This window comes from Alexandromys fortis, unplaced genomic scaffold (assembly GCF_014885135.2).
Source record: "Alexandromys fortis isolate MF-2015 unplaced genomic scaffold, M_Fortis_MF-2015_v1.1 scaffold_325, whole genome shotgun sequence".
NCBI lineage: Eukaryota > Metazoa > Chordata > Mammalia > Rodentia > Cricetidae > Alexandromys > Alexandromys fortis.
In genome coordinates this window covers 392,018-415,615 of record NW_026068211.1, presented here as the reverse complement: position 1 = coordinate 415,615, position 23,598 = coordinate 392,018, and the positions used below count along the sequence as shown (strand labels likewise).

Below are 23,598 nucleotides of genomic sequence, written 5' to 3'. Positions count from 1 at the left end.
GTGGGTTTTTTTTTGGCAATAAGTTTGAAAGAACAGATATTCTTAAGTTATGAATGGGGAAACTGAGGTTCAGTTCCCCAGTAACTGGTACTGAGTAGTTTTTCTGGAGTCTTTCCTCACCCATTTAGTCATTAATTCAACATTTGTGGCTCTGTAGCAGGCTTTGATGAACACAGAGTTGGCCCCGGACTTTAGGGTACTGGGGTCAGATCTAACTACTTATTAGTGGGTTATATTTGTAGAGTGATCACATGAATGTTTTATTAACTTAATTTTTGAGACAGTCTCAGTATGTAGTCCTGGATGACCTGGAACCTGCTATGTCGTCCAGGCTTGCCTTCAGCTCACAGTGATCCTTCTGCCTTTGCCTCCCAAGTGCTGGCACTAAAGGAGTGCACCACCACGCTCCGCCACAGGACTGTTTTAATAGTGCATGAGCTCCCTTGCTAGTCCCAAACTTTGGCTTTCCCGAAATTCTGGGGGGCAGGCAGCTGTGGGGAGGGCTTTTTTCGGCCTCTAGAGGGCGCCGAATCGCCCAAGAAGCGGCTCGAAGGGGGGCATGAGCGCGTTGTACGCAGTCGCAGCATGTATTGGCCCGCCCCCTACTCCGTATTGGCTCCTTTGTTCAGACGGGCAAGCTTGCGCTGTAGCGGTCTGCGCAGGCGCAGACCACTCGGGACCGGAAGTTGAGGAGTCCGCCGCTGTTTCTGAGGTAAGGGGCGGGGCATGCGCGCGGGGCTACTGCGTGGCGGCGGTGCCTTGTGCGGGGCTGAGAGGAGCTGGGGCACAGATAGACCAAGAGTCTGGGAACTGGAGAGGAAAAGGGGCCCAGGGTGATGGGGGTGCCTCGGAGAGCGGCTCTGAAGGGCGCCGGGGACAGATTGGGAGGAACGACTGGGTGGTGATGAGACCCACACTTAGGGAAAAACGGAGTTTGAACAACCCTCCCAAGTTAGAGAGTCGTTCTGAAAACTGACGAAAAGGAAGAAATGCACCCCAAATTCACATTTCTCCTGATGCTCATTTATCTTAGTAAAATAGAGTGGGGCCGGGCGGTGGTGGCGTACGGCTTTAGTTTCAGCACTCGGGAGGCAGAGTCAGGCGGATCTCTGTGAGTTCGAGGCCAACCTGGTCTACAGAGCTAGTTCCAGGACAGGCACCAAAGCTATACAGAGAAAAACCAGAAAAAAAAAAAAGGAAAATAGAGTGGGAATGGTGTTTTCTTAATGTGAGAAAGTGATCATATATGTCTACATACACGATTGAGCCTACACACACAAAATAGGCCATTAGAAGATAAAAGTATCGGGTGGAGCATTGAACACATAAACGGAGGATCAGGAATCAAGAGTGGAATCTGAGCACAGGAGGCTGAAGCAGGAGAATTGTGAGTTAAAGGCAAACCCATACTACATAGGAAGATTCTTGCCTACAAAAATAAATGAAGCTTAAGAAAAAAAAAACTAAAACAAAATGAAGAAGGTGGAGAAAGTCAAATGGAGGTTTGAGTAAGAGAGAGTTGAGTTACAGGCAAAAGAGGAAAAAAAAAGTTGGGAAGATGGTTCAGTAAACTATGTAACCACTTGCTGGGCAAGAGTGGAACCTTGAGTTTGAGGGCATGGGCTGCTCATGCCTGTCACCTTAGTACTGGTAGGAAAAAGAAGTAAGACAGACTGGGAAAGACTGACATCTGACGATGGAGAGCGAGAGAAACCCAAAAAAGGGACATGAGCCTCGAAGGAGTTCAAAGAATCAAGAGATGGTTAGAGCCCAATTTATAAAGAAAATGGAAGATCTAAACCCTAAAGGGCCAGGTGTGCCAGTGCACACCTGTAATCCCGTCACTTTGGAGGCTGAGTTTTATTCCAATCTGGTTTACAATGGCAAGTTTGTATCCAGAAGCCATACCCTTTTTGAAGTTAATGAATGAGAGTTAGGCAAGATGGTGCTTATCTGCAATCCCAGTACTTGGATGATGAGACAGGATGAATTCAAAGTCATCCTTACCTGTATAGAGAGTTCAAGGTCAACCTGGGCTACATGGATCCCTATGTCAAACAAAACCCAAATCAAAAGAATGAGTGCTTGAAGAAAAGACTCCTTGGTAGGCGTTGCATGCTGATGTTGGGCCTAGCATGTGTAGGTAGTTCGTCGCCTAAAAGGAATCCTCTCCTTTTCACTGTCTTTTTTTTTTTAAATTATTTATGTTTGTGTGGGAGAGAGAGCTTTTTTATTCCATATGATTCCAAGACTCAAACTCAGGTTCCAGACTTTTTGGCAAATGCCTTTACCCATTGAGTCATCTCACTGGTCTGAGAAATCCTTTTAAGAAGGAAGAATGAGCCAGGCATGGTGGCCCATGCCTTCAATCCCAGCACTCGCGAGGCAGAGGCAGGCGGATCACCTTGAGTTAGAGACCTACCTGGTCTACAAAGCTAGTTCCAGGACAGCCAGGGCTGCTTACATCTCCAGGGCGAGTTCCAGGGCAATTGCACAGACAGCCATATAGCTTTACTATGATATTTTTTCAACTGAGAGAAAACAAGATCCTGACTTTAAACAGAATGGCATTTTGTGGGATGGTGGTGTAGCTCAGTAGTAGAGCACTTGCCTAGTATGTGTGAGGCTTTGGATTCTGTCTCAGCACTGCAGGGAAAGAAGGCATTTTCTTACCTAGGCAAGAAGCAGAGGGCTGACAGGAGCTAACTCTTGAACACTAATGTTCCCAGGTATCTGCCTGTCCTTCTTACAGTGGCCATCCGTGTGTGCCCATTGTGTCTGTATGTAGGTTATTGTCTAAGGCACATGTCTGGGAAAGACTGACACCCTGAGCTACTCTGGATGGGTTCAGGTGTATCCCAACTTGTCTAGGTAGAACAGGTTTAAAAAGGAGAGGTTCTTTTTCTTAGCAACCAAGTGTAAATTCCAGAGCAGGGACCTGAAAGGGTCACATGCCCATTCTGACCAATCACTGATTAAAGGGGGAGAAAGTACCATGGCTGGCCAGGCCTTTGTGATTTGCCCAACCCACCAGAGCCGTGTGGATGCGATGGGGCTGTTCTCTGAAGGAAGCTGAAAACTTACCAGACAAAAGATGGCATTGTGCCAGGCAGGCAAAACCAATCCCTAGTACCATAGACATGTACTTTCAATTTCAAATTCAGTTTCAATTCAAGAAATTCAATTTCAGAGGGCTTCATTCAGTGTTGTGAAGCCCAACGGACCCCAGATGAAAAGCCTGTTCCCTATTTTCATTATTTCTGTTTTTCCTTCTCACAAGATTCTCTTATTGATTGACCATGTGACCTACATGTAGTGGCATTCATAACCTCCCCTTCTTAGTCCAGTGCTTTAAGAATAGCAGGCTTTTAATTGATGTTCTTTTTTCTTTCTTTTCTTTGTCTTGAATTTTCAAGACAGGACTTTTATGTAACAGTCCTGGCTATCCTGGAACTGGCTCTGTAGACAAGGCTAGCGTCGGACTCACGAGATCCACCTGCCTCTGCCTCCCGAGTGCTGGGATTAAAGGCGCGCACTACCACTGTCCGGCATTTAGTTTATGTTCTAAAAATGAATGGATGTCTTCTCTTTTCTCCACTAAGCATCTAGGACCTGGAAGTCCAAGATGAACCCTTGTCCCCTTCAGACATCATTGCAGAAGTCATGAGGTGCCTTGTGTGTCCCCAGCTCCTCCAGGCCCCTGGCTACCCACCCTGCCATCCACTTTGCTCTCGTACAAGGAAAAGGGAGTCTACTTTTTGAGGAGAAGCAGATGGAACATGGGGCGTAGGTGAGACAGAGACTTCTTGTGGCAGCACTGTGATAGGGGCCATGCCTCCTCCCAGGACAAGGGACGAGAGGGATCGCCGAGACCTCCACCACCATCGAGCTCCCAGGGAAGAAGAAGCCCTGGAGAAATGGGACTGGAACTGTCCCGAGACTCGTCGCCTCTTGGAAGACACATTCTTCTGTGATGAGGATTACATCCGTCGTGGTTCTGAGGAATGCCAGAAGTTCTGGGCTTTCTTTGAACGGTTGCAGAGATTCCAGCACCTCCAGGCCTCCAGGAAGGAGGAGAAGGACCCTGGCCGTCCCACACATGGCGTCCCTGCTCTAGCTGACCTACCTCGCACTTATGACCCACGCTACCGCATCAACCTCTCCATCCTTGGCCCAGACACTCGGCGTGGTCAGGGGCCGGGCAGGTTGCTGCCCCCTGAGAGAGTGTCTGAGTTCCGTCGGGCACTGCTTCACTACCTGGACTTCGTGCAGAAGCAGGCTTTTGGGCGGCTCGCCAAACTGCAGCGTGAGCGGGCAGCTCTTCCCATTGCCCAATATGGGAACCGCATCCTGCAGACACTCAAGGAAAACCAGGTGGTGGTGGTGGCCGGAGACACGGGCTGTGGCAAATCTACTCAGGTCCCCCAGTACTTACTAGCTGCTGGCTTCAGCCATGTGGCATGCACTCAGCCTCGGAGAATTGCCTGCATCTCACTGGCCAAGCGGGTTGGCTTCGAGAGCCTCAGTCAGTATGGCTCCCAGGTGAGTGACACAGCAGGGTCCCAGGTTTTCCCTTGAGACACTGGGGAATGATTTGATAGTCCTCATGGCGATGTACATTAAAGTTATCACTTAGGCACTGACCCAGAGATCTTCTAACTTCAGCCCAGTTTGTACAGTGTCCAAATGACAGAGGCGCTAGCATTCCTTACCTGGTCTAGCACCTTAACAGCCAGACAGATGGAAGCATCTTATTTCCTAGCAGCCATTAGAAAATTCTGATTAAAGACAGTTGGGGTTTTGTTTTGCCTTTTTTGTGGGAGTGCTGGGGGTTGAAGTAGGGTCTCATTCATGCCAAACAGTTGCTCTGTCTCTGGGCTGCCTCCCTAGCCTGTAACTCTCCATTATCAGGAAGTGCACCACACACTGCGCGAGCATCACCACACACAGTCTCCTGCATCCAGGGGGAGGAAATCTGGTGTCTAGGGTGGCCCTGTGTGCCTAGGTCAGTGGCCTCATAGACATGGCTTGGCCTCGGACTCCCATGTGGAGCAGGGAGGAGCTCTGGTGCCCTAACTCTCTGTTGTGTCCTCTCCTGACCTCACACCCTCCTACCTCCCACCCCAGGTTGGCTACCAGATCCGCTTTGAAAGCACACGCTCGGCAGCCACCAAGATCGTGTTCCTGACTGTGGGGCTGCTCCTACGCCAGATCCAGCGGGAGCCCACCCTGCCCCAGTACCAGGTCCTGATTGTGGACGAGGTCCATGAGCGGCACCTGCACAACGACTTCTTGCTGGGTGTCCTGCGTGGCCTGCTGCCCAGGCGGCCTGACCTCAAGGTCATTCTCATGTCGGCCACCATCAACATCTCTCTCTTCTCCAGCTACTTCAGCCATGCTCCGGTGGTTCAGGTGCCTGGGAGACTCTTCCCCATCACGGTGAGCCCTGGCTTCCCTGCCTCTGCTTCCCACTACCCTGTGCCATCTCTGCAGCTGACAGCCCCCCTCGTTAAAGCATCTGGTCCCCGAGCGTTCCGACCTGCTGAGGTCTGCTATGGGAGAAGCATATTTTTTCTTGTAGGACATCCAGCCCTTCCAGGTGGAAGAGCGCTCTGCTCCGTGTGGTCCTTCGGGCACTCAGGTTCCTCCTTTCTTTCTCACAGCAGGGACTGTTATCATAGAACCTTTAACTGCATCCCTCCCTCCATGTATGTGTCAGATGTGTTCCCTTCCCCCTGTTGGCACAGTCCAGATGTTGCCGTTGCGTAGTCAAGCCCTCGGGTAGGACTTCGTTGTTGCTGGGAGTTCGTGGATCTGCATGCCACTGAGGATGCTTCCTCATGTGCGGGGTGGGGTCCTCACAGGCCCAACTCTTTTTCTTGTTCAGAATATGGTTCTGTAAGAGCATATGTGCTGTTCAGTTAATACACCTTTGTGGTCAGCACCCAGAAGCTGTCTCGTCACCTCGCTGCTCTTTGATCTCACCGTCTCCTACAAAAGTTACTCACCTGGAGTGTGCCACCTGCCAACCTGTGTCCCCCTGTGAGCCCGTTGTCCCTTCCCCGTTGCCGCTCTGGAATGATTGCGTATTCCTGTCCTGACTCTCACAGGTAGTGTACCAGCCGCAGGAGGCAGAGCAGACGGCATCCAAGTCAGAGAAGCTGGACCCACGGCCTTTCCTGAGAGTGCTGGAGGCCATTGACAATAAGTATCCCCCTGAGGAGAGGGGGGACCTCCTTGTCTTCCTCAGCGGCATGGCAGAGATCAGCACAGTGCTGGATGCTGCCCAGGCCTATGCCAGCCTCACCCAGCGCTGGGTGGTGCTGCCCCTGCACAGTGCTCTCTCTGTGGCCGACCAGGACAAGGTACTACATGTAGCCTGCAAGACAGGGCTGGCGGGAATCTCTAGGCCAGGAACCAAGTGTGGCTACACATAGCACTGGCTATATCCCCGGCCCCAGGTCCGTGGGCTTGTATGGGGTTACAGCCATCAAATGGCCAAGCAGCCTGTAAATCCAGGATATTTGGCTCTGGAGAGCTTAACCAGGAGTCAAAAGGTTTTCTATGAAAGGCCAGAGGGTTTTGCTTTCAGGTTTGTAGGCTATAGGCTCTCTCTTTGAGTTATAAAGATATGTGGCAGGCTGGATGTGGCCATAGCTGTTGCTCTTAGCCGTTATGCCTAGCACCAAGAGAAGGGCTTCTGCAAAAGGGACTTGGGTGACAGCTTGAAGAAGCCAGGAGAGATGGGACTGACGGGTGTGTGTGTGTGTGGGGGGGGATGGACCACCAGGCCCTTGAAGACTCAGTGTGGTGCCCAGACTTTGTCACAACTACACTGGGGAGCCATAGGAAAGTTCTGAACAATGTGTGTGTGTGTGGGGGGGGGAGGTGTCTAGAGTGTGTTTGACTGGAGGCCAGAGAGCAGCTTTGTGGGCTGACGGTGGAGATGGAGGGGCCTGAACTAAAGGAAAGGGCCAGGGCTTAGGGATGGAGAAGGAAAGTTTAAGATGTTCAGGGTCTGGGGAGCTGAGGGAGGGATGCCTTGGATGGCTCAGGTGAAGTGTAGAGGCACCAGGGAGGTCCTGAGGCTGTTTTAGGTTGGGGTGAAGTATTCCTGGAATACCCAGAATGCCATTGAGCAAGCAGGTCCATCAGGGCTGAGTTAGTTCCTCCCTTGCCCCAGGTGTTTGATGTGGCTCCAGCTGGAGTACGGAAGTGCATCCTGTCCACCAACATTGCTGAGACCTCAGTCACCATCGACGGGATTCGTTTTGTGGTGGATTCTGGTAAGGACAGCGCTCAGTGCCCATGTACCACCACCATGAGGACCCGGGAGAAACGTAGGCATAGTGAGAGAGGCACAGATGTGGCCACAGAGCCCCAGACCACTGCAGGGCGGAGTTGGTATTGAGCTGTGGGGCCCAGGCAGCACCTCAGTGTCCCTCGGACGTTCCAAGCTCATATCTGTCTGCCCCAGGGTCTTTGTACTTGCTGCTCTCCCTGCTGAGATCTGTCTCTGTCCTCTTGTTTCATGGCTTGCACAAGTGTTCACACCTAGTAATCTCCCCTTCTTCCATTGTTGTGGGGACCAGAACTCTATTTTAAACCTGTGACTCTGTTTATACATGTCCTCCCACTGGGACGTCACTGGAAAGTCAGCCTGGCATAGTTGCTAAGAAATGACAGAGCTGGCCATTGGGTTCTTAGCGTTGACCCTTCTGTAAGATGGAAATAGTAATGACTCCATCCTTAGGCTGCAAGGAGGAGTGAGTTGATCCTCTTTGGTGTGTGGGCACCTGGTGCACTGTGAATGCCCAGGAGCCTTAGCATTTGGTGGTGACATGGTAGGTAAAACATCCCATAATGTCATGTGCCATGAAGATATTGTTTAAATGTCGTCAGTTTAGACGTGGTATGTTCTTGATTTTGAGGCTGTAGAATGTGGGAAAATCAGTGGGTGCTGTGTGGCAGTGCACTTGGTCCTGGGAGACCAGGGCTTTTGTTTGCTTGCGCCTGTCTCCCCAGAACCTGTGAGGGTGCTTATGCCTGGGCATAGTAGGTGCTTACTTAATCAGGGTGTGTGGGATGACTGACCATCCGGAGGAGCAAAGATCAGAGAGAAAAGGTAAAAAGGGGCGTGTGTGTTAGCCACCCTTCTACCTAACAGATCCTGCCTCATGGGTTCTGCAGAGATGTGCCCTGGCTCATGGCTTCTGTCGATGGTCTGGTGACCCTGCTACTTTGGGCCTGTGATAGACACAGCAAGACAGCTCACTCGGGGCCAGGAAGCAAATCCCCTTCACATCGCAGTGAACCGAAGCACACGTCCTTCAGTCCCACCTCTTGAAAGGCTAGGGATTTGTGTGTGCCAGGCACACTCTGTCCACCCGCTGGCAGGGCATAGATGAGGAAATGAACGCATAAGTGTACAGAATATTCTCTCAGGGCTGTGGTGGGGTGGCATGTGTGGAGTTGAGCAAGTGTCTAGCACTTCTCTGTGCTGTTGTGCACACTCAAGTGTCCTCCTCAGCACCACTTTTACCTTCTCTTCACCCAGGGAAGGTGAAGGAGATGAGCTACGACCCTCAGGCCAAACTGCAGCGGCTGCAGGAATTCTGGATCAGCCAGGCCAGCGCCGAGCAGCGCAAGGGCCGAGCGGGCCGCACAGGCCCAGGTGTCTGCTACCGCCTCTATGCCGAGTCTGACTACGATGCCTTCGCTCCATACCCAGTCCCGGAAATTCGCAGGGTGGCCCTGGATGCATTGGTGCTTCAGGTAAGGCCTCCTGACCTCGGCTGCCAGGGAGGAGTTGGGAGGGTTTTGACCCAGTCAGGGTTGGAGAATTGCTCCTCAGATTCAAGGGCACAGATAGGGCTTTGACTGGAAGCAGAACTCAGTGTAGAGTGGCTTTTGACAGCACTTTAACTCACGACCTTTGGTTTCATAGGGTAGCTTTGTTTAGTTTCTGGACAGGGACCCTTATGGGATGGCTAACAGGCCTCTCTTATTTTTGCTCTCTTGGTGGATCTCTGTACTCCTGGCTGGTCTGGAATTTGCTGTGTAGCCCAGGCTTTTCTTTCTTTTTTCTTTCCTTCTTTTTCTTTTCTTTTTTTTTTTTTCCTTAGTGGTGAGGGTGTGGCTTGAGGCAGGGTTTCTCTATTCTGTAACCCTGGCTGTCCTTGAACTCAGTACTTAGACCAGGCTGGCCTTTACTCACAGAGATCTGCCTGCCGCTGCCTCACAAGAACTGGGATTAAAGGCCTGTGCCACCACCACCCGGCCCAGTGCTAGGTTTTGTATCAAGATCCGATGTCTGGCTGTTCTCACTCCAGGGTCCTCTCCCGTGAAAGGCCCGGTGAAGATGAGTGGTGGCCTGTCATTCCAGCATTCGGGAGGCAAAGGCAAGAGGACAGCTGCAATTTAAAGGCCAGCCTAGAAGAACTGGGTGTGGCCACACATACCTTTAATCCCAGCAGATCTCTGTGAGTTTGAGGTCAGCCTGGTCTACAAAGTGAGTTCCAGTATAGCCAGGGCTGCATGGTGAAAATCTGTGCTGAAAAACCAAAACTAAAACAATAACAAAATCCAGTTCTGCTCAGTCACCTGCCAGTCACTTTAGGAAGGCCGGGACGCCCCAGCACGGAGGACCCTGAGCAGGCGGGTGCAGAGTTGCAGCAGGACCGAGGCTGCAGCTCAGCTCGACAGCACCTGCCACACCTGTCCCCCAGCACTCTGAAGGTGGAGGCTGAAGAGGGTCAGGTTCATCTTAGGCTACGTAGCGAGTTCAAGCCAGGCTGATCTAAGATGTAAGTTCCTGTCGTAAAATGAAACGTGGAGAGAGAGAGCTGGCCCTCGAGCCCAGACATAGAACACATTCTTAGCCCGTGTGAGGCCCTGGGTTCACTGTTGAAGAGTGAATGAAAAAGAGGAAAGAGAGCAAGTGACGCAGCCGCATGTCTGCCTTGGGTGTGTCAGGAAGTGGCACAAGCCAGTGCCCTTCCTACTGGCGTACACTCTGGCATCCTCTGTTCTGACTCAGGTTTTAGAGGGATTTTGATTGTGACACAACTCAGATCCCTTGACCCACTGGTGACTTATCCACTGCCAGCTAAAGTGACAATGGCTTATCAGGGGCGATGCTACATGCTTGGAGTCCCAGCATCCAGGAGGCTGGATTAGGAGGCTATACAAGGAGACCCTATCTCAAACTCAAAACACAACCTCAAAAGCACTAGCCTGAGCAGTGTGGGAAATCTAAAGCAAAAGGCACACTCCTCACTTTTGGTCACTTTTTAAATTTTAGTTTTTCAATGTGTGTGTGTTTTGAGGCAGGGTCTCACTCACTAGCTTAGGCTGGCCTTGAACTCAGAACCCTGCTGCCTCAGCCTCTTGAGTATTGGGTGACATTGTCATGTTTACTCATTAGATGATCTTCTCGACAGCACCGGGCCAGGGTGGGAGGAAGGTGGGCTGGTAGGTGAGCAGGTGGATGGCAGAATCTCCAAGGCCCAGATGGTCCAGGCAGGTGCTCCAAACCCTTGTCACATGGCCTTTCGTCCGCTTTCCAGAGAGGTGCTCGGCTTGTACGCCATGATGCGCCTGGTGATGGGGTGTTTGGTTACATTCTCCCACACTGCCACAGGTGTGTCACTGTCCCCTCAGAGCTACCTGCCCAGCTGAGGAGCAGTCCGGGCAGTCCAGTAACCTGGTAGCTCGAGTCTACCCAGCTTCCCTCACCTGGAGGGTGTGGAGGGTGCTCCAGCTGCAGGGTGCCTTGTCCCAGGGACGTTTTCAGTTGGGCTCAGTGCAGTCACATGCTCACTGGAAGTCAGTTGCTTGCTCTCAAGGGCTGAGGGTGAGAGCTGAGGGTTGCAGTTCCTTCCGTGTAGATTTGTAAGGGAGATAGGCCTCAGCATTAGACATTCTGGAGTTTGATGAGTTTGATACCCTGTAGTCCCTGAGCGACAGTGGCCCCTGGGTCCCCCCAAGGATATTTGCTTCTCATTTCAGATGAAGAGTATGATCGTGGGGGATCCACGGACCTTCCCCTTCATTGAGCCCCCTCCACCTGCCAGCCTGGAAACCGCTATCCTGTATCTCCGAGACCAGGGGGCGCTGGACAGCTCAGAGGCCCTCACCCCCATTGGGTCTCTGCTGGCTCAGCTGCCTGTAGATGTTGTGATTGGTAAGGACCCCTCCAACAGAGCTCACGGATTTGCTCCTTTCAGTGGCCTTCCCCGGGCACTCCCTCCCAGCAGCTCATTCATGCAGGTGCAGTGGACGCAACACACAGACCAGGAAAGTGAGCAGTGTGCACAGGTGCACAGGGGCCTGATGTCACAGGTGTGACAGCACGAGACGGGGGACGGTCAGCTCGCCCCCCCCCACTGTCACTCAAGGGAGGCTGACAGTGGGCGGAGACGTGGAGGTGAGGGTGTGAGTGGTGTGGCTGGAAAGGGCAGTGCATTCCCAGCGTCAGCTAGAAGTAGCACATGTAACCTCAGACTCAGCAAAGGGAGATGGGAGAACCCGTTTTCGATAATTCATTTTGCTTAAACAAAAATACCCCAAACATGCTTACAACATGTAATTGGTATAAAATTATCACAGTATTTATGTTGTTTCTTCCTGTAAATCTTGGAAATCCAATGTGCATTTCTTACTCCAGCACACGTGTTTGGATAAGCCACATCTCAAGTGCTCAGTAGCCACATGTGGCCAGTGGCAGCCATATTGAACAGATGTGCAGAGGCCCTGTGGTGGGAACCTTCGGGTGTGATGGAGGAAGCCTGTGTGGCTAGCAGGGGAAGAGTGGAGATGAGGTTCAGGGAGGAGAGGCCTTAGAAGGCTCATCCCGAGGCGGGTCCCTCTTGTTTGTACAGCCTACCCCTGCTCTGTCCTGGCGGCCCTGTTTTATCACAGGATGTGTCAAGCAGGCTGTCTCTTCCTCTTGCGCATTCTGAGTCATTCCAGTACCTCAGTTCTCCTGACTCACCATGTTCTGTTTCCACCACAGCCCATATTTTGCCACCTCAGCAGGGCCACCCACTCACCACTGCCCAAATCTGTGGCCGAGGCGAACTTTCACATCCCCAGCAGAGCAGCCCCGAGAGGCTGAGTGCTGTGGTCTCTGAGGTCTCCAGTGCCTCAGCAGGGGCTAGTGTTGTCTGTCTAGAGGGAGTCAGGCTAGATAAAGGAATCAGAGCTGAGGGATAAAGGGTGTTCCTGGGGCTTTTGCCATGCCAGGGGAGCTCCCAGCTCTCCCCCATTTCCTCGGATCTTCTTTAGGATAGGTGAGGAAGCAGACTCAGTTGGGGAACCGACATGGTGCCCTAGGGTGTAGAACAGCTGCCATCAGGGAAGCCATGGAGCTTGGCTTCATGTTCCACATTGTCTCCTAAAGTGATACCTGGGGGAAAGTAAGCCTGCGCAGAGCCGAGGGCGTGAGGCCCAGGTGACCCACAACGAACTGGTTCTAAGTATCCACAGTGAAAGACAGATGGTCTCGGTCCCTAGAAGCCCAGTGTTGTTTCACAGACACGAAACAGGTGAATAATAGAGACCTCGTGCAGGTCCGGGCCCTGCCTAGCCTAGCTACAGCCTTGCTTCAGTGCCTCTCGTTCCGTGGGGCCAGTGACAGATATTGGAGGACAGTGAGGCTGAGTAGGCATTTGTTGGGGCAGGCGGTCAGCCTGAGCTCTACACAGGTCTCCAGAGGCAGGGGATTCCTTGCTCCTCCTGATGGGCCTGGATTACGGGCGTGGGTTTCTACAGTGCTCCCACCACACCGAGTTCCGTGCCCATCACTTTTCTCCCCGTGGCCTTCCCTGCTCTCCTTCAACCCCCCTTTCTTCCTTTACTTCTGACTTCTTTCTCCTCTTTGTCCTTGAGCTGAATGATGATGGCAGTCAGTTTTATTCTGCTATAGGCACAGTCGGTACCAGAGCAGACCAGAGCAGACCAGAGCAGACAGGGCAGGCCACGGGCAGTTCTCACTCAGGGAGGAGAGTTGTGGCCATAGAGAGCTAAGGACAAGCCAGGGAGGGCTGGTGGGAGCACACAGGTGGCTCAGAGTTGTGGCCAGCACTCAACAGGGCCCCGTGGGCCTAAGGAGGTAGAAACACTGGTCACCTCCAGTGGAGAGATGGGGCGATGGAGGCTCTTGCCCAAGGTTACGTGATCACAGATCTCAGCTTGTGGGTTTGAATCTGTCCATCTGGGTCCTGAGGCTCTTTGTGAGCAAGGGGAAAGGAGGTTCAGTCAGGGCCCCAGAATCCCCCCAGAGTAGAAAGGTTGCTTTCGTAGGGTCTGGGAGGCTTAGCTCTGCCCCTGCCACCCACAGGGAAGATGTTGATCCTGGGTTCCATGTTCAGCCTGGCAGAGCCTGTGCTGACCATTGCTGCTGCCCTCAGTGTCCAGTCACCATTCACCCGCAGTGCCCAGAGCAGCCTGGACTGTGCCACAGCCCGGCGGCCACTGGAGAGTGACCAGGGTGACCCCTTCACACTCTTCAATGTCTTCAACGCCTGGGTGCAGGTGAGGCTGGCCTGGGTGGGCTGGGTGCCTCTGTCATTCTACACAGCTCATGTATCTGAGCCCTGGATCTACCTAAGGAATTCCTTGTCCCTGCCATTCATGTCTTGGGGCCAAGGGACAGTCAGGGTCCAGTCCAGGATCAATGGGGAGCTTGGGATTGCCAAATCCTGTCTGGGGGAAAAAACCCAGCCTTGCTGGGGGACGTCTTATGTCCTGCCCACCATTCCTGAGCCTCATCAGTGGCAGTTCAGAGTCATGACTCGGGGCGCCTAACCCAGCATGCTGTCTGGGTGCTCTTGTGGGGGTACAGTGCTGAGGCTGAGTCCTAGGGGAGGCTCCCAGCCTGTCCTTACTTTCGGGCCTCCCTTACTGGGGCTCCCTCCTCAAGCTCACCAGGCCCTGACTCTGAGGTGTTTGCCCCTCAACCAGGTGAAGTCTGAGCGGAGTGGGAACTCTCGCAAGTGGTGCCGCCGCCGGGGTGTGGAGGAGCATCGGCTGTACGAGATGGCCAATCTGCGGCGCCAGTTCAAGGTGAGGACCAGACTCCTCTTGGTGACCAGGGCCTCACAACATCACTGTCCAAGCAGACAAGCAGGACGGTGGAAAAATGTGGACCTTGAAGAGGGTTCCGTGGGAAGGTACATGGATCACTGTGTGTGGCATCCTGATGGGGAAGCCCCCCTTGGCCCCAGGGAGCACCTTCAGCTCAGGCTGAGTGCTGGGGACTGTGTAACGTGACAGGACGGCCAGTGTGTCTGGAGCCCAACATCATGCGGCGTGTCCCAGCTCTGCCACATTCTGACAGTGTGGCTGCAGGCATGCTGTCCCTTGGGTGGGCCTTAGCTTCCCATGGAAACTGGAACGTGAAAGTAGTGACAATCTTGCAACCTCCATGAATCCCACTGAGCAAATATACATAGCTCACTAGATGGCTGCCTGACAGGCATGCGTGTGGCTGTGTGGGCAGGGTGTCACTGTGGTCCCTGGAGATGAGTAAAGACAGAGCAAGTGCTCTCCATCATGAACTTGGACCCCATGTGGCTTCTGTCTCTCCATTGCTGGCAGGAAACTCAGATACACTGGGCTTTGCCGTGGTCCGGCGGCATCTGTATAGTAGACATAACAGGCGTTCCTGGGGTCGTCTATGACCCTGACTGCAGGGGCTCCAGTTGGGGCTCAGAAACCTTTCCAAGATCCCCATGTTGGGCCCAGTCATTCCCTCCCCATGTCTGCAGCTTTTGGAGCTGTGATTCTACCCTTGTTACCCCCAGGCACCGTGAGAGGCTGATGTGATGTGTCAGGACATAGGCACACTCGCATGTGCACACATACAGCATCCATGTTCTCAGACACAGTGGGGAACAGGCCCGTGAGGTGGCATCCTTTGAGGACTGTTGATGAAACTGTTGCCAGGGTGTGGGGGAAGGGAGACTCAGGTCTTTCCAGCTCCCACTGAATTCTGGAGTAATAAGGTCCAGGTTGATGGGATTTTTTTTCCCCAAGGCAGGATTTCACCATGTAACAGCCCTGGCTGTCCTGGCCTCAAACTCACAGAGATCCATCCACTGGCCTCTGCTTCCCAAGTGCTGGTATTGGAGGTGTGTGCCACCACTGCCTGGCTCTTTTCTTTTTCTTTTCTTTTTGTATTTTTGTGGTGTTAAATCTTGAACCCAGGGTCTTGCTCATGGTAGGTAAGTACTCTATTACTGAGCAGAAACTCCAGTCCCACTTTTCTTTATAGGGCCTTGATACGTAGCCTTGACTGGCCTTAAAGTCATGATCCTTCTGCCTCAGCCTCTTGAGTGCTGGTATTACAGATTTGCATGGCCATGTCTGGCTTGAGATTTGGTGTTCCTGACAGTTTCCTCAGGTACAACTCGGCTCTGAGAGGAATCTTCTGGGGTCAGAGGATTGTGGCCCACTCTAGACCTCAAATGAACCTGGAGGCAGCTCTGGGAGCAGCTGCTATGACCCTACTGTGAACCACCTGTGCCCGACCAGGTGTCCCAGCGAACCACCTGTGCACGACCAGGTGTCCCAGTGAACCACTTGTGCCCGAACAGGTGTCCCAGTGAACCACTTGTGCCCGAACAGGTGTCCCAGTGAACCACTTGTGCCTGAACAGGTGTCCCAGTGAACCACTTGTGCCCCAACAGGTGTCCCAGTGAACCACCTGTGCTTGCGCAGTTTTTGGGTTGTGTTACCAGTTCTAAGGTAACTAGTAACAGCCCTTTCCAGGGCACAGAACTCAAGACTTGGGCAAAAGATTCCCATCCAGCTCTGCAGGGGAACTGGGGCACCCTCATTTTGCAGTGGGAAAACACTGACTCTATGAGCCTATGTCAGCCCAGAGCCCACTAACTGTGCCCACTCCCCTGTGCCCTTCCTGTCCACAGGAGCTGTTGGAGGATCATGGGTTGCTAAGTGGGGCCAAGGTAGTGGCCCCAGGGGACAGCTACAGTCGGCTGCAGCAGCGCAGAGAGCGCCGGGCCCTGCACCAGCTGAAGCGGCAGCATGAGGAGGAGGGTGGAGGACGGAGGCGCAAGGTCCTGCGGCTGCAGGAAGACGGCTGCTGCAGTGATGAGGACAACGAGGGCTCTGCTTCCCAGAGGGCTGACAGCTTTGACATTCAGGTGAGACAGTTAGGTTCTTGGTCAGGGGCATAGAGGGGTGTACAACACAGGAGAAACAGCCACCCCCAAGGGATTAAAGAGTCTACCTTGCCCTCACCCCATAGGATTTCCATAGCCCCTTCCAACCCGTGCATCCTAGCACAGCACCTCCCTGTGTGTGTGTGTGTGTGTGTGTGTGTGTGTGTGTGTGTGTCCATCCCCAGAGCTGGCACCGGGGCCACCACCAATCCTTGTCTCTACAGGATGTAAAATTCAAGCTTCGGCACAACCTGGAGCAGCTGCAGGCAGCAGCCAGCTCAGCCCAGGACCTGACCTGCGACCAGCTGGCTTTACTCAAGCTGGTGCTGGGGCGGGGCCTCTACCCACAGCTGGCTGTGCCTGATGCATTCAACAGTGGCCGCAAGGACTCGGACCAGGTGTGGTTTCTTTTCCCTTCTGTCCCGAGTCTGTCACTTAACATTTCCTGACCACCTCTGTGTTCCAAGAGCTTTGTGTGACAGAAGGACCCTTGGCTTTTTCCTTGGGCTGCTAGCTGCTCTGTACGCTAGCCAGAGGGGGCAGGGCTGGAGGAGGGCAAGGCAGTGGGTCAGACCCAGCTGATGCAGGGGTCTGGAGGACATCATAGATGAGGAGGCGTCTGAGGTACAGTCATGGAGGAGGGAACTTGTCCCAGGGGAGGAGAAAAGGGGACTGGGCACTGGGTGGAGCAGGTCTGTGGCCTCTGTTTCAATGCTTGTCTTTGGCCTCTTCAGATTTTCCATACCCAGGCCAAGCAGGGCACCGTGCTGCATCCCACCTGTGTCTTCGCCAACAGCCCTGAGGTATTGCACACACAGGGGCAGGAGACCTCAGGCCGTGAAGGGAGTCAAGGTACAGTGGCCCTGGTGGCACATGATGGATGGTGACACAGCAAGCTCAGGTTGCTCACTCGGGTGTTCTCCAGGGCTCCTGACACACCGTCTGTGCTGTGCTGTGGGAGGGGAGAAGCCTTGCCAGGTAGCTGTGGGCAGCATACAGTGCTGAACTTCTGTGCTGCTGCCCGAATCCAGCCGATGGCACCTCGGTTGGCCCTGTGCTGGTCAGTCGGCCATAGCCTCAGCTTGGTCCTAAGGAGGAACGCTCCCCAGCTTTTGGGCAGACATGCAGGCAGAGCCCCAGGCGCCTAGCCCCAGGCTGGCACTGTGTCCCCTGATGTTGTGGGGAGGCTGCCCAGACACGAAATAATCACACAGAACTGTATTATTTAAATCACTGCTTTGTCAGTCACTCAAGCGTATCGCTAGCTAGCTCTTAAATCTTTTGTTAACCCATTTCTATTAACCTGTGTATCACCATGTGGCTTTGACTTACCAGCAAGGTTCTAGTGTGTCTGTCTCTGGTGGAGGATACATGGCTTCTCTTTGACTCCGCCTTCTTTCTCTCAGCATTCAGTTTAGTTTTTCCCACCTAGCTCTATTTTGCTTTGTGCAGGCCCAAAGCAGCTTCTTTATTAACCAGTGGTAATAAAACATAACAGCATACAGAGGGGAATCTCACATCACCCTGAAGCCTGACTGCAAACTCAGGAGCCAGCTCACCCTCCTTGGGTGACAAGGTTTAGGAGTGTCGGGGTCTAGAGTAGAATTAACTTTGTTGACCACCATGACCAGGTTGCAGCTCCCTCTGCCAGTTCCACTTCCTTCCTGCCTTCCTTTTTCTTGTTTTTGTGGTACTAGATATTGTAACAGGCTTTTTCTTTTGAGCCACCAGCCAGATCCCAAACCATGACACAGAGACATCTCATTAGTTATGAACGCTCACAGCCTTAGCTTCGCTCTTATTTTGTTTTTCTTTATCCACTTTTTGCCTTGGGGCTTTATCTTTTCCTTCCTTCCTTCCTTCCTTCTTTCCTTCCTTCTTTCCTTCCTTCCTTCCTTCCTTCCTTCCTTCCTTCCTTCCTTCCTTCCTTCCTTCCTTCCTTCCTTTTCTGTACATCTTACTTTCCTGCTGTTTCTGGCTGGCTGACTGGCAGCTGCCTGGCTCTGGCCCTGGGCACATCCCGCTCTTTCTCCCTTGTTCTCGCCTCCTCTTTTCTCTTTCCACACTCCACTCAAGCCTCGATTTCTTCTCCTATTTAATTTTCTCTGTCTACCAGTCCAGTCTGTTCCTCTTCTGCCTAGCTATTGCCATTCAGCTTCTTATTAGACCAATCAGGTTCCTTAGGCAGGCAAGGTGAAACAGCAACACATTTTTTTCATAATTAAATGCAACATAAAAAGTAACACATTCCGCCGGGCGGTGGTGGCGCACGCCTTTAATCCCAGCACTCGGGAGGCAGAGGCAGGCGGATCTCTGTGAGTTCGAGACCAGCCTGGTCTACAGAGCTAGTTCCAGGACAGGCTCCAAAGCCACAGAGAAACCCTGTCTCGAAAAAAACAAACAAACAAAAAAAAAGTAACACATTCTTACATCAATGCATCAGAAGCAAATGTAACACACCTTTTCACAGCAAAAGTCATAGTCCACAGCATAAACAAATGTAACACACCTTTTCACAGTTAAAGTCATCCACAGCATAAACAAATGTAACACACCTGTACACAGCTAAAGTCATATTTCACAGCGTACACAAATGTAACACACCTTTACACAGCTAGTCATATTCCATAGCATAAACAATGCAACACACTTTTGCATAGTTAAATAGTCCACAACAAGATATTGACCCCATAGCCTCAAATAAGTGAGCCAAGTGCCCTACCCAGCTACATCCTTAGCTTCTCTCCCTCTTTTTCATTTTGAAAATTTCCAATCATACAAGGTAGGGATGAGCCCTGGGTGCTCTCAGGCAGCCTCAACAACTGTCACCTTCCGTCAGCCTTGTTTCTTCTGTGCACCCCCCTTGTTACCTTCCTGCTGGGGCATCGTGTTTGTTTTTTCTTTTAAGTTGTTGTTGGAGCATTGTATTTTTACAAGTAATGTTTTTGCATTTCTTTACTTTGTGTGTTTCAGGGCACACATGTTACTACATGCATGCAGAGTTTGTGGGAGCCAGTTCTCCTTCTACCATGTGTGTCCTGGGAATAGAACTCGGGTTGTCAGGCTTGGCAGCAAGCAGCTATACCACCTAGAGCATTGAAAGCACATGCCAGACTTCATGTCGTTTAGTAGTAAGGACTGTTTGTGTCAGGACAGTGCTGATGACCTCATCCAGGTGGACAGCAGTTCCTTAGTGTCAGGCAGCCCAGAGCTCACAGACTGTGGCAGAGTGTTTACAATAACCCGAAAGTCACTGTAGCCCAAGCTTGGGAGTCAGGTGGGCCTGAGCTGGCTGCTTTCACCTTTCAGATGGCAAGGACCAAATGAACTGCAAGCACCAGCTCCTGGCCTTCGTCTCCCTGCTGGAGACCAACAAACCATACCTGGTGAACTGCGTCCGCATCCCCGCCCTCCAGGTAGGCCTCCTGCCTGACTCGGGTTGAATGTTGCTTGGAGGAGCTGCCCTCTGCCCTTGCTGGCTGCTGGCATGGGCTGTGGCTGTGGGTCATTATTTGTGACTCTATGCCATGGTAACTTGTTGAGTGTCTGCTGGTGCCAAGTACTGTTCCCAGCACCCAGTGGCATACTGAGGGCTCAGGCCCTCTTCTGCCCTCTTGGGCCCGCAGGTCAGGGAAGCCTATGTCATGTCTTCAAGGGAACATGGGAATGCAGGTGAATGCCTGGAACCCTAGTAGGACACTCATGAGTTTGAAGCCGGCCTGGGCTGTTTGAAATTTTGAGTGTGTGTGTGTGTGTGTGCGCGCATGTGCGTGTGTGTGTGTTTTAAATCACCAAGAAAAATAGAGATGGGGAGGAGTGGTAGGAGCTGATGAGGCGTGCTGACTGGCCGCAGTCCTGAAGAGACCGTGTCACACTCTGAGGCCAAGGCCCCAAGGCAGGAGTGTGCTGCTGTACGGCCGGAGACAGGGACAGGTTCTGATGTAGTCCAGTCCTGCGCACAGTCACCTCCGTGGTCTAGGCATTCACTTCACACAGAGGAAGCTGAGGTTGCATCACCACCTGGGCCACACACAGAGGGAGTAGCAACCACAAATCTAGGGTCACAAGCTACCCTAGCAGATCCCCCTGTCAATTGGATGTCCCCACTATTCAGACCCCTCCCTTTTTGTTTCCGGAGACAAGAAAGAAACTGTGCAGGGCCTTCAGGAGGCTGCGGCCCGTGACCTCCACTGAGGACTTTCCCTCAAGCCGTGGGTGCCAGCCAGATGGGGCTCACATGCAATGGTAGACAGTGCAGCCAGGGCTCCTGTCTACTATGGAGAAAAGGGTGGCATGGTGGCTGATGGGATGGTGGGAATGAGACATTTGCCATTTAGGGTGAGATCTGAACCCCAGTCCGCTCCCCTTTTACTGCTTGTTTAGGATGTGGAATCTCAAATGGGCATCACCCGCCAATCTCTTTGGTATCATCACTAGCCTCCAGCCCATCACCCATGGCCAGTCCTGCCTTTCCCGTGGGTTGTTCCCAAAATATCACCACCGAACCCTGCACAGGTGGTTCTGGTTGTGCCTTGGTGTCAGAGACCCACGTGCCTGTGTCTGGGGTCTTTCTAGCTTCCATCCTCCTGCCTCAGCCTCCCAAGCACTGGGATTAAAGCAGGTGTCATCAGTATACTGCTTCCTTTGATAGCATCCACTCCCTTCCCCGCTAAGATTCCATGACTCAGACTCCCAGGACAGTCTACTCTTTGAGTTTGTCTTTGTCTCTCCAAGTTGAATGTTGGCTGGTGGTGGGGCCAGCTTTGTGCTGTGCATTGGGTCTGCAGCACCAGAGCATGCAGAGGAGCCTGCAGGATTGTTGGGTGGTTAATACTGAGGAGACAGGTGGGGGATGAGCAGATAGGGAAAGAACAGGATGGGTTGTGAATGATGGGTAGGCAGAAAGATAACCTGGTAGACACTCTGAGGTGCCATCCCGAGCTGCACTGCTGTTTCCTGGCTCCTGACTCTTGTCTCTTTCAGTCCCTCCTGCTTTTCAGCCGGTCCATTGACACCAACGGTGACTGCTCCCGCCTGGTGGCTGACGGTTGGTTGGAGCTGCAGCTCACAGATAGTGAGAGTGCCGTCCGGCTCCTGGCAACATCCCTACGGCTCCGTGCCCACTGGGAAAGCGCCTTGGACCGGCAACTGGCCCACCAGGCCCAGCGACAGAGGCTGGAGCAGGAGGAAGAGGTGGAGTCGCCAGCGGTCAGCCCCAAGGAGGTAGCTGCTCTGAGCCGGGAGCTGCTGCAGTTCATGGCGACCAAGGTGCTGTGTGGCCAGAGGGCTGTCACTTAGTGGGGCTTCATTTAAGTGCTTTCAATTTAAAGAGGCTAAGTGGTACCCGAGGTCACAGGGCTAAAGGGGAGGAACTGGTAGTTGGCTCCTGAGGCCATGCTAGACACCACCCTGCGTCATTCATTGAACAAATGATAGGCACCTTCTGCATGCATGGTGCGAGCTAAGGACGTGGAGTGTGTGGTCTCAGGTGCCCCTGGTGAGGACAGAAAGGGAGACGTGGGTCGGGTGGACTGAAACCACACTCTTAGGTGGGAACGGACAGCTGCTTCTGATCCTGTCCCGTGGGAGTCCACGGGGAGGGTTGACTCCAGGCTGACTTCCTGGGGGTGAGGACAGGCCTAGGCAGTTGGAAAAAGGGCAACCAGCCTGAGATACCTTACAGGAGGGGCACGGTAACTCGGGGTTGGCTGTGGTTCCATCGGCAAGAAGGAGCAGAGGAGAGCCTGGGGAGGGTAGTTGGAGGGGCCGCTGGGGTCACAAAGGCCTGAAAGCAAGTCATGAGTAGCCTAGGCCTGGTGTTTCCATGCCCACAAAGTCCAAGGGAGAGCCTTAGGCAGAGCTGACTCAGGGGGCGCCCACCCCATTGTCTCTGTCTCTGGTCTCTTTCTGTAGGTCCCCTACAGCCTCCGACGGCTCACTGGCCTAGAAGCCCAGAACCTCTATGTGGGACCCCAAACCATCACAGCCGCCCCTAATCTGCCTGGTCTCTTTGGAAACTCTACCCTGTCCCCCCACCCCACCAAGGGGGGCTATGCTGTCTCCGAGTTTCTCACCTATAACTGCCTCACGGTGAGTGTGGTCACCTGCCTCCTGCAGCCTCCTGCTCCAGAGGTGGGTGGTTAGAAGCTCCACGTGCCCGACCGTCACAGTCCCTCTTAGGCTAGATTTCAGAATGGGTTTTAGCCCTGAAGGGTCTGGGGCACCCAGCTGGTGAGCAGGGGTCCTGACGCCGTCGCTCTGCTGCTGTGCTGTAGAGCGACACCGACCTGTACAGTGACTGTCTGCGCTCCTTCTGGACCTGCCCGCACTGCGGCCTGCACATGCCCTTCACGCCCCTGGAGCGCATCGCTCACGAGAACACCTGCCCCGAGGCCCCGAAGGATGATCCAGGCAAGTCTGGGGAGGAGGTGGGGATGTAGGGGTACGAGATGTGCCGAGATGCTGTCCTTAGCCGCTATCCATCACGTATTGCTGTCTGTGTCTGGCTTGTGGATCCTGGGGACCAGCAGCCCAATACCCTGACCCTAGCCTGGCCCTCCCTTTACCTGTCCTCTGCTTTTCTCTTCAGTGGCTGTCATGGTTTCTTTGTTGCACAGCCACCTCTGCCTCAGCTTGCTGCTGTCATATCTGCCACAGTACCAGTCCATAGTGGGGACTGGGGCTGGGTGCCCCAAATGCTTGCACCCATAGCCACCCTTTTCCTCCACAGGATCTGAGGAGGCTGCTCCTGCCCCACCGCAGAAGACCTCAGCCCTGCAGAGGCCCTATCATTGCCAGGTGTGCGGGGAGGACTTCCTCTTCACCCCTACCGAGGCGCTGAGACACCGCAGGCAGCATGTGTGATCCAGAGCTCCAGGGAGCACCCCCTGTGTGGGGGACAGTGGGGTGTCTGTGTGAATAAAGCTGACTTTGCATCTGAACCTTTGCCTCCCAGTGGGGAGATCCATAGCTGTGTTCCAGGGAGAGCTTCTGTCCCCTGCATTGGCACCCCTGAGGGGCCCTGGGCAGGTTAGGCTGCTGCTGCCTCCAGAGTCCCTGTGGGAATTTCAGAGTCTAGCAGCTCTCTCAAGGCCCCTCAGTCTGCTGCCCTAGGTTTGTCCTTCCACTCTCTGGGGTAGAGATGTGGTGGTGGGTGTTAATGTTCATGTGGGACCACGGGCTGCGCCTGGACAGCCCCCCCCCCCCCCGGCTGCTGGGTTAGTTCCTGGGGCCTCTGCTGGATTTCTAGTCACATGCCTCTTCATGGAAACCTGCAGAGATGGCGCACAGGGCCCTTCCCTGCCCTGAGTCCCTCTTCATCCCCTAGGGAGCTCATCCAGGCCCTGCTTCAGGAACCTCCACCCCACCCCCAGCCACTTGTGACAAATGCAGCCTCAGGAGTCAGGTGGAA

The 23,598-nt window shown here is 53.3% G+C and overlaps 1 protein-coding gene across 1 annotated transcript; it reads left to right on the top strand.

The window, feature by feature from the left end:
• Positions 1-662: 662 nt before the first annotated feature.
• Positions 663-23,122, top strand: Dhx34 (DExH-box helicase 34). The gene is made up of 17 exons (XM_050130310.1): positions 663-712; positions 3,603-4,542; positions 5,128-5,439; positions 6,111-6,365; positions 7,184-7,286; positions 8,558-8,775; positions 11,011-11,185; positions 13,343-13,536; positions 13,966-14,067; positions 15,933-16,169; positions 16,412-16,585; positions 16,922-17,039; positions 19,497-19,603; positions 21,171-21,455; positions 22,101-22,277; positions 22,463-22,598; positions 22,918-23,122. Exons 2-17 carry the CDS (start codon positions 3,832-3,834, stop codon positions 23,049-23,051), a joined length of 3,438 nt encoding a protein of 1,145 aa, XP_049986267.1. The 5' UTR covers positions 663-712; positions 3,603-3,831; the 3' UTR covers positions 23,052-23,122.
• The last annotated feature ends 476 nt before the right edge of the window (positions 23,123-23,598 follow it).